Source organism: Anguilla anguilla, chromosome 2, assembly GCF_013347855.1.
Source record: "Anguilla anguilla isolate fAngAng1 chromosome 2, fAngAng1.pri, whole genome shotgun sequence".
NCBI lineage: Eukaryota > Metazoa > Chordata > Actinopteri > Anguilliformes > Anguillidae > Anguilla > Anguilla anguilla.
The window spans coordinates 66,320,783-66,331,768 of NC_049202.1; the positions used below are offsets into that span (position 1 = coordinate 66,320,783).

The window sequence follows — 10,986 nt, forward strand, 5'->3', positions numbered from 1 at the left end:
AACACACAAAAAAGGGCACTCAAATTCTGGACGCATCTCAAATCAAGTTCCAAAACAATGCTAGTTTCATGCACTTCAAACCCAAGAACTGACTCCTTTAAAAAGAGTCCACTAAGAGACTAACATATCATCTAACACCAAACAATAACGTATCTCAGACCAGCACTTCTTCACAAACACTGCTTCACAGTGACCGTGTAGTAAACTTTGGCAACAAATCAGAATAAAGCAAACTGTTAAACAAAATTAAACAACTTATCTGAAACCCTGGAACAGACAAACCACATCGCAAAACAAGCTGAACTGCTACCAGGCCCTAAAATGAGAATAGGAAATTAGCTGAATATCTTGTCACTGTCTTGGATATGAAGAAAGTCAGGCAAGACAAGTCCTTACCAAGTACAGGCTCAGTGACCACAACCTAGCCATTGAAAAAGGAAGGCATAATAAAGCATGGATACCAAAAGAACTGAGAATATGTGGCCACTGTGTGACAGGTGAGATTGAAACTGAGGTGCACTTCCTTCATAAATGCCATAAATATGACAAAATTAGGGAAAGATATTTAATTAAATTAAAAAAAAAAAACATATCCCCAACTACCTGAATCTTGAGGAGTGCAAAAAATTGGCAGTAGTCCTGAGGGCGGGACCAACAGCACATATTGCAGAAAAATACGTGTTTGAATGTCATACCCTCAGAGACAGTGAGTGACAAAATGAACTTCATCACACAATACCACAGTTCACATACGCACACAAACGCATGCACACTCACACACTCTCACGCACACACACACTTAGAATCAACGCTCTGTTGTTATCTTGGATGTTATTGCAGTGTTATGTTACTGTTCATGTGTATGTAGGTATATGTGTGTCTATATATATAAATATGTGTGTGTATGTATTTGTATGTATATGCATATCACTTCATTAGGTACACCTGTTCAACTGCTTGTCAACGCAAATATCTAATCAGCCAATCATGTGGCAGCAACTCAATGCATTTAGGCATGTAGACATGGTCAAGACAATCTGCTGAGGTTCAAACCAAGCATCAGAATGGGGAAGAAAGGTGATTTAAGTGACTTTGAATGTAGCATGGTTGTTGGTGCCAGACGGGCTGGTTTGAGTATTTCAGAAACTGCTGGGATTTCCACGCACAACCGTCTCTGGGGTTTACAGAGATTGGTCCAAAAAAGAGAAAATATCCAGTGAGCGACAGTTCTCTGGGCGAAAATGCCTTGTTGATGACAGAGGTCAGAGGAGAATGGCCTGACTGGTTCGAGCTGATAGAAAGGCAACAGTAACTCAAATAACCACTCGTTACAACCAAGGTACGCAGAAGAGCATCTCTGAATGCACAAAACGTCAAACCGAGAAGCAGATGAGCTACAGCAGGAGAAGACCACACCTATATGTATATTATTCTATTAAAAATTCTATTACATTATTCTATTGCTGTTTGTCCTCTGGTGTTTCACATGTTCTTTGCCATGCTTTGGCAATACAAAAGTAAATTTTGTCATGGCAATAAAGCACTTTGAATTAGAATTTGACAAGAGAGAGAGAAAGAGAGAGAGAGCGAGGGAGAGAAAAGCTGGACACGAGGGCCACACAGTGAGGGCAAATATCAAATATTATAACAGAGGGTAATGGAGGTGAAGACTAGGTTTGAAAGCAGAGGGGGAACGTGGGATATGTCAGTGAGGTCAGCGGGACTGTAGGAACAAATGTATCATGGAGCAGATTAGGTCCCCTTATCTCTTCTGTCCACTCACATTAGTGGGACTCAAATCCAAAGTCCAGTCATTCCTGAGAAAATGCACGTATTATTTAGAGAAGCGGAACCTCGTGTTGGTGAATTAGTTTTTTGATTTTTGGTTATTCACTTCCACACTAGCTTTGCTACCCTACCTTCTGGTAGCTGTGACAAAGTTCTGAAGCTGTGGAATCCAACATTGCGAACAGCAGAGGAATGTGAGGGGGGAGGGGAGGATTAGGCTTTTTAAAAAAACCCTGAACAATGTCAGGTATGCATTTCAAGAGAAGAGGCAAAGGTGGAATAACGCTGTCTTGTATTGAGTGATCACCTTTGTTCCTCTATCAAATCTGCTGCCCTAATAATAACACAGACTTTAGAAATACCAACACAGGACAAACTGTGGACAGAGGAACAGATTGATACTGTGAAGGTAAAATGAAAGACAGAGTAACAAAACAAACACTCCTTTGAGCAGCTGCTTAATTTTTATTTTTTTATTTCAGCATCTCTCAAAAACTGGAACACACAGTACAGAGAAAATAGTACTGTGATCCATAGAAATGACAGTAGAAACCCATGAAATCTGTTTATGATTAGTAAGCGCGTAAAACAGAGAATCGTTACAAATTGCTGAAAGCTCTATTGTATCCTCGCAAATTTCATTTAGCTTTTTAAAAATTATTTTTCATTTCATTTTCATTTTCTTTTGTGTGTCTGTACATTAGATTGAATCACAGTTTGAAAGCATTCAAAAGCAGCTGTTAGTCACAGCGAATGGCGTTGCAGCGGAATCTAACACATGGGCAATGAGGCTCCCCACCAGGCTGTTTTGATGCGAGCGCCTTTCACGATCCGGTTATCTTCATTCGTCCGTAGGGCTGCCGGTAAGTTGCTGCGCATCATCTACCCCTGGAAGCCGAACTCCTTGTAGAAGTTGTCGATGTCGCCGATGACCGCCTGCATCACCTTCCTCACGGCCTCCTGCCCCGCTGCGTCCACCCCCTTCTCCCCCATCAGCTTCACGATGACCTCGGTTATCAGCTGGGACGGACGGAAAGAGAGAGGGGTCAGTGTGGAACGTGCACGCTGGGTCCTTACCAGCCGGGGTCACGGTGCACCACCACGAGTGTCTCCTGCACGGCTTCTTCGCTCCCTGCGCTGATATTGGTGGCAGAATAAGGAGGGGGACTGAGAGATGGAGAGAAAGAAGAAAGAGGGGAAAGAGAGAGCAAGAGAGAGAGATAAAGGTGTGTGTGTGGGGGTGTGGGGGGGTGGGGGGGGTGGGGGGGGGGGGCTCTCACTTGGAAGTTCTGGAGTTTGATCTTGTGTTGTGTTGCATGGGTTTTGGCCAGGGGCTTGAGGATGTCAGCGTGGTTCCCCTTGGCGTGCAGCAGATCTCCCAGCTTCGTCAGCACTGTGCACCCGTGTTCTGATATGGCGGCATTTCCTGCCAGGTCGCCCGGTGCTATCGCCGCAAACTTGGGAAACAGCTGCTGGGTTTCTGGGTGCTCCTGGAACAGACTGAAGACAGAGTGTCTGATTGTCACAAATGTTTATAATACTGACATTACAATAGTTCTCATCTATTTATTTGTTTTTTTTTTTAGTCATCTTTAATTTTTTGTTTCTGAATTTGGTACTTTTTTTTGTCGGGCTGTGTCAGTGGAGTACAGAGAACAGTCTGTTGTAAAACGTGATTATGCTTTGGCAACAAATGTTTCCTTGCTTGTGCCAGTACAGCTACAAGAGTCCCACTGTTTTCTGTCCATTATAACAGGATACTGTCGCGCCAGTGGGGCAGAGAGATGAGATGCTGTGGTGTCCGTTAACTGACCGGGTGAGAACCACTCCTCCATTCCCTTTTAGGTCGGCCTCAATGGGTTTCCAGGCCTTCAGGACCAATTCAAAATCAGTCATAGTCTGAGAGAGAGTGAGGGAGAGAGAGAGGGAAAGAGAAGGAGAGAGAGAGGGGGGGAGAGAGAGAGAGAGAGAGAGAGATATTACATTACATTTTTGTGACTCCGACTCTGTCCCCTCAACTGGCCAATGAGAGGGGATAGGAGAAACTGAACAAGACTCCAAGCCCCCCCTGTCACATGGAAGCTGGGAGCGGGGGTGACAACAGATGGGAAGATGGCTAAACTGAAGTGTGTGAGGTCAAGCAGAGGTACTGAAAGACGAGAGGTGGTAAGTATGTAGCTATGCAGCTGAGGACACAGTCCTATAGTTTTATAGTGGAACCGGTTGTAAATACTTACATCTCACGGTTAGTGGAGAACAACAAAGAAGGAAAGGAGGAAGAGGAGGAGGGGGGCTCACAGGGAAGTGAGTGACATTGCTTTTTACTGCCAGACATATGGAGGGAGAGAGAGAAGGGGGAATGACAGAACATAGGTGGACTACACTGAACTGGACTGCGCAGGACAGCACCACTGCGTGGAGAGAGAGAAACACAGAAGGACAGAGCAAGGGGCAATGAGCCATGAGCTGAGTCACCAACGCAATCATAAATTTATTCTGCTATGATATCTGTCATACCTCAGTGTACAACACATGTCACAGCTGTACGTTGAAGGGATTTGCACCATCGTACGGTAAGTGATGAGGTAATAGCAGGGGTACCAGGAGGTCCCCAGGAATAAAATAGTAAATGAATCTCCCTGTTGTTATACTGGATAGAGCTAGTGTCATAATAAGCTATTACGAATGAAACAGTGATACGTTATCCATTCATTTGTACAGTGACCATGTTGTAAACTTTGGCATAGTTCCCAGAGTCTTTAGTCCTGCACAGTTTCCCAGTCCCCACATTGCCCTGCCGGGTCAGTAAACTTGATATTTGCCATTTGTTCTAGTAACACCTTTCTTGAGATGAGGTCATAATCAACGATCTGGCTCCAGCATCATTGATAAAAAGTGGGTTGTGTGCCAAGTTAAACGTTTTGAATTATTGTGGTTAACAATTTGTGTTGAGATTTGATCTCTGTAAAAACGTATCAAGATAGATTTGAGATTGCAGTTTTCCACATTGGAGTTTGCACAATAGCCGTTATTCATTCCAGTGTTTTTGCCCCTTCCAGTCTGGACCAGAGTCAATAACACACGATACTCTCTCCAGAGATGATGACAAAGGCTCAATGAATCAATTAACATTTTCAAAGAGAAGGAAAGGCTGATACAGTATACGCACCCTGACAGATGAGTGGCTGAAAGTCTAGGTTACACCTTTCAGAGAAAGCTTGTCCTCTGTCCTCGATTCACCCCAATTCACCCATGACACAAAACCTTAGTGTATTCTGTACACAAATGTTTCAAAGTAACATTACAAAACTTTATGTTCATTTGACACAAATACTCATCCCTTGTGAGGTTACCATTTTTTATGTTAAGTCAACATAACGTAAGTTTTGATTTTTGATTTCATACCACTTCATCTTTTAATGTTGATGTAATATCATTTTAAGTACAATGAACAAAACCTACATCATGCCCTTAACACATAATTGGTGGTTGTGTAATAGACAATGGAGTGAAACACTCATATTTTGAATTATGATGAAGTGGGACTGTTGTTCAAGAATTACCAGGTATTTACTATTAGTTATGTAATAGTGTAAACAAAGCATGCAGAAATGAAAGTGTTTCCCTTTTAACCTATTGTCAAATTATTTTGCATGCCAAATTTGAAAGCAAGTTTATTTATACATCTCATAATTTATTTTTGTTTTCTAGTGGTGTGAATGTGGCAGTGCAAGGACTATGATGTCTTTGGTCGTTGGGTTATGGACAAAGTGTTTTGGGAAGGAACACCCAGACTATTTGTAACCAAAACTTTTTCTCACAAGCTGGTTGTTTACTATATAAATTTAATTTGTATGTAAAATAGCTACTTTTGTCCAGTGGGGCAAAATGTTTGCTTATCCATGCTTCTTTAATTTGAAAATAAAATTATTTTTGAATGAATGAATTTTCCTTTTTTAGTAAGGTGGAGTGTAATTTAACTTAAAAATAATTTACTTGGAGTTGAGTTGAATTCACTAAATACCTTTTGTCTTTGAAGTTACTTAATAATATTATGGACAGTAGGTGCATGAAATTTATTTAAGTATTTGTAACTTGTATAAATCAATCTAACTTATAGAAATTAGCCCACCAACACTAGTGGTGTCCAAACAAAGCAATTGTGTTCATAAGACATAAAACATATTGTGTACAGTTGTGTTAAAAAATAATTTCAAACATGACATTAATAACATTAGTTATTCGTACTGAAAATATGGTTGTTGAAGATTGTGACATGTAATCTTTTTGTCAGGAGTACTCAAAACTTTTTTGTTGCAATACTGGGTTGCTGCGCATGCAAGCCGTCTCCTATAAACTTTTGAGTACAGTGAGCACATTGGAGTACATTAGACTTTACGGTGTTCATCCCCCATCCCAAATTCACTCATGTCAATTCAATATACAGCTGCACTTCATAGCCGACAAAAAGAATAATTTTGCAGTAAAAGGTTTTTGAGAAAAGCACCTCATTAATACTTATTTGCTATGTTCCCCCAAGTATTTTTTCTCTTTTTTCCACCTCTTCCCATCTGTCCTGATGCGACCATTATGCATACTTACGCAAAATGCTCTTTGCACACTCCTATTCAGTTTTTAACAGAATATACACACGTTTGCATTCACACAGGGGTCCTTTATGGCAGCAGTGTTAATTGTGTTAATCATCGTGGCTGATAATTTAGTTTGATATGATATTCGTTTGTAATGATATTTGATCACTGTAAGATATATAAAGGCAGATTTGAGATTGAGGTCTTCTACACTGGAGTTTGATCAGTGACCTTTATTGATTCCTGTTTTTTTGTCCCTTGTTTGTTTAAATGCACAATCTGGCCCAGAGTCAGTGACATGCGATACACTCTGCAGAGATGATAACAAAGGCTCAATGAATTTAGACTAAGACTAAGATCTCTTTATTGCTGATTAACACAAGGTAACTGGAATTTAGTTTTTAGTCGCATATGTCTCCCAGATGCATACATACATGGTCCCCCTACATTTACAGTCCCCATACATACGTGCGCTCTGTCATCATTAACATTTTCAGAGAGGAAAGGAAAGGGAGGCTGATACAGTATGTGCACACAGACAAATGAGAGCCTCCCCTTTCAGAGAAAGTTCCCTTTCAGAGAAAGTTCTCTGTCCTCATTTCACCCCACATCCATTCCGCTCCTGTCAATTCACCGTGCCGCCGCATTTCATAGCTGGGAAAAATAATAATTGTATAATAAATTTAGGTTTTTTGAGAAATGTACCTAATTCATACTTCATCCCCATGCAGAAACAAAATATGAAGTTGTCTGTTTCTGACCCCACAGGGTTTCCCCCCCCCCCCTCTTTTCCATAACATCCCACCTGTTTTGATGCGACCATTACATATACGCAAAATGCACGTCACGCACTGCTATTCAGTATTTAACAGAATACATGCATGCTTACATTTGGACAGTGGTCCTTCATGGCTATAGTTTTAGCAGACTCAACTAAAATTCCTGCACACTTTATCTGGCATAAATATACAAACATTTAAATTCAACCCATCTCTCTCGTTCGCACATGCACACACACACGCGCACACACACACACAATTATGATGAGTTTGCCATCACAGACTCTACGCCATATGATGCTACGCCACAGTCCTTAATCCAGAGAATTTGAAATCAGCCCATATACTATACCGGTCGATTTATGTTCCCGGTGAAGTTGCAGGAGAGTCTTTTTGAACTACGAAGAAACCGTTGAGATATTCTAATTTCCCAAGCTCACCTTTTATACCCCTCCCTGCCTCATGCATCACATCCCAGATATCAATCAATCCGTCCCTCTCCTCATAAAACGTTGACTCCGCCTCCCTCTCTCCCCCCTCCCTCTCTGATATCAAAGTTTGCGATGGCTTGATACCATTCCACACGTCTCTTTCCTCGTGATTTGCTTGACCTGTTTACTGTATATGGGCATCTCTGCTTGAGTGACAAGTCCTGCTCTTCAGTCAAATACCAACCGCAATCTGCACTGCTCCTGCATGCCAGTGTGCCTCTGTCCGTCTAGGTCTCATTGTCTCTCAGAGCAAAATTAGCCTTTTCCATCATGCTCTTCTCGTGTATTCTCCTTTCTTTGGTTTCAAATGAACATTTGTCCTTCGACACGTGCATCAGTTCAATTGAAATGTCTATTTATTCACAAGCGTAGTTCGGCAAGTTCATTTTGGTGATTACTGAACTTGCCAAACTGGACTTTTGAAAAAAACAAAAAACAAAAAAAAAAAAACAAATAAAAATCACATTTAATTGTGAGTTAAAGTTAAAGACAAAGGCTGACAGAATCCATGTCATATTTCTCAGCTGGGTTCGTAGCTTTCTACAGTATATCCCCATTGTGGAATTTGGCAAAAAGGTATTCTCCCCATCTTTCATGTTGAATGAATTATTTTTTGAAATGTGCTAATTAGAGAAAGCCCCTTGTTGAGCTTTAGTATTGGGCATTTGCACTGATAATGTTATTTTTGGAGGTGCCTGTTAAAGTATTATCAAAATGTCTGCTGTCTAATGGAAATAGATTATTGGCATGAGCAAAGACAAGCGCTGCCAAAATGTGAAAACGACAACATCAGTGTTTTTAAAACAACAGCCACAATCACAGACACGCACTTGCGTGTCACAGACTTCCCTTCAGCCACATTGAACCGTAAAGGGTAAATGAGACCCAGTATTTCTCTCGCCCTCTCCCTCTCTCTTTCCCTCCTAGTCTCTCTTCTCATTAATCTCCTCACCGGCCTCCGCATGGTTACCTTGCAGCTTTAAAAACCAAAGTCATTGGCTTAGCACATTTATGTGAGCTTTTTGGCGACGCATTCAAAAGCATTTAAGCCGAGTTTAAGCCAGGACCAGTGTTCTCTCTTTAGATCAGGTTCAGGGTCACGCAGGTTCAGCTTCATTGAAAATTTGAGAAGAAAAGATATATGTTCAGACAATGTTGATTGCATGTAAAAATGTGGCAAATAAATGTAATGTAAAATCAAAAAGGCCAATTGTAAAACCTTCCCTGGGAGAACCAGGTGCTTTGTCAAATGGAGAGGATGGGGGTTAGGGGGCAGGAGGGGGGGGAACCGGCCTGCGTCCAGGTGAAGGTCTCATGCAGGGAATTTTCTCTTCAAAACAAGAATACTGCACTCATTCTATACTAAAAAGTGCATCTAGCACAATCAGTAAATACAAAGTCCATTTAAAATACTGATTCAGAATATTTTCAACCTTTCAATTTTTGCTCCCAGGATATGGAAATTGCACTCCATTTTATTGATTGTGCGACCCTTTTTAGAAGTTAAACTCAGCCCCAGCCATTCTTATAACCCTGATATCCATTCCCCGATATACAGCATCTGGTACGGGTGGAGGGTATTTGCATCATGGCCAGATAGGCGATGATGAAGTCAAAGATATTTTAGAAGAAATTATGACCGTTAGTGACTCCTTTCCGTGAAACCCGACAGTTGTCGCCGGCATTCTCAACTTGTGCCCTTTGTGGCCACCCATCTGTTCCTCTGGGAAGTCTGGAACCTGTCTGCAAAATGGCCCCGTGGAGTAACTGACCATTCCCCTCAGATATAAAAGAGGAACAGCAGGACACAAGGACAGAGGAGGTCAGAGAGGAGGGGAGAGAGAGCAGGGCAGCGATTCCGGCGTGCTCTGGACGGGACGGGACGGGACGGGACGGGGGGGGGGTGAGGTGCCAGACGCCGAAGATAGCCGCTGGCAGAGCAGACGGGAGTTTTCCCTCGGCAGGCTCGTCAGTCATCGTTACCGCCTGACAGTCTCGCTCAATGGCGCTGCCGAATGATACGGCCCGGAGCCGAGGCATTCGCACAGATACGGTCGCGGCGCAGGAGGCGCACCGACGCCATCGCCGCCCGACCGGAGGTGCGCGCCCGTGCGCTCCTGCACCTCTCTCGCACGCATGACATGCAGGCAGTGAACCGTGCTTTGCTGAAACTCCCTTTGTTGACATCAGCAAAGGCCCTGAGCAAGTGCCCCGCTAATGAATGATGGTTAACGAACCATCGGTTTTGGTTCTCGTCGAAGTTTTTTAATACTCCTGTGTCTTGCTGAAAATGCAACGTGTATAGTTCAGTTTCTTAGTCCTCTCTCTTTTAGTCTCAGCATTGACCATATGTTATCGACTACATCTAAGACCTGTAGAATAGTATTATTCATTAGTTAAGTTAGTATAATTTGTATATTGAATGAATGAATGATTAAATTTTTTTAAATGTGTGTTTTGGGTTCACCACCCCTCTCAGGATCCAAAGTGCAATTGTTTTCACCTGTTCACAATGTTGCAGAAAGATCTCCCCACAATCATACATGCAGAAGGACAAGCATGCAGAAAAGTACACAGTATCATTCACTAGAATGTTAACACTGTGGCACATAATAAGAAAAATACTCTCTAATAACATTTTATTTGTTCATGTGTTGCAGAGTTGCGTACAAATAGACCTACGCTGCAATACGCTGCCAATTTCAGCCTCGTTAATGAATGTGTCCTGATGTCCCCTGCTGACTATACAGAGAAAGGACACTTTATATTGCTTGAGACTTACTCTTATTCTTTTTATATACTACATCTATGAATATAAATATATATTTATATATATTTGTGTTGTACATGCTTTGGAAACATACCCATGCACATAAACCACGTGAATTTAAGTGGAAATAATAGTAATGTTACAATATATGATAAAACAAATATCTTCCAGTAAAAAAAACATGCAGTACAACTCTAGGAAACTTAAAGATTAGAGGAAGGTAGAAAAATATTTAAATAATAACCATAATAATAACACAAATATATATTAAAATGGTCTCAACTGAGAAGTCACACTGACAATTGATTGAAACATATTCCCAGTTGTATTTTTGTCCATTTTGTATTACTTTTGATAATGATAAAGACTCTTTCGACAACCATATGATCCATGTATGTACATTGCTCTGCAGTGGGAAGTGACCATGTGTATGAGAAAGGTACTATACAAATAGAAGTTTTAAAAATTACTTTTATTATTATTATTATTATTATTTTCAAAACAAGCAGTCAACACTATGAAAACAATAGGTATAGTATACAAAACACCTGTGGTTTGGGGATGGC

General features: G+C 41.3%; 1 protein-coding gene across 1 annotated transcript; it reads right to left on the minus strand.

Moving 5' to 3' along the window:
- Positions 1-2,246: 2,246 nt before the first annotated feature.
- Positions 2,247-7,643, minus strand: mb (myoglobin). The gene is made up of 4 exons (XM_035403243.1): positions 7,512-7,643; positions 3,602-3,687; positions 3,069-3,288; positions 2,247-2,808 (listed from the first exon to the last, which is right to left on the minus strand). Exons 2-4 carry the CDS (start codon positions 3,682-3,684, stop codon positions 2,671-2,673), a joined length of 441 nt encoding a protein of 146 aa, XP_035259134.1. The 5' UTR covers positions 3,685-3,687; positions 7,512-7,643; the 3' UTR covers positions 2,247-2,670.
- Between the last annotated feature and the right edge of the window lie 3,343 nt (positions 7,644-10,986).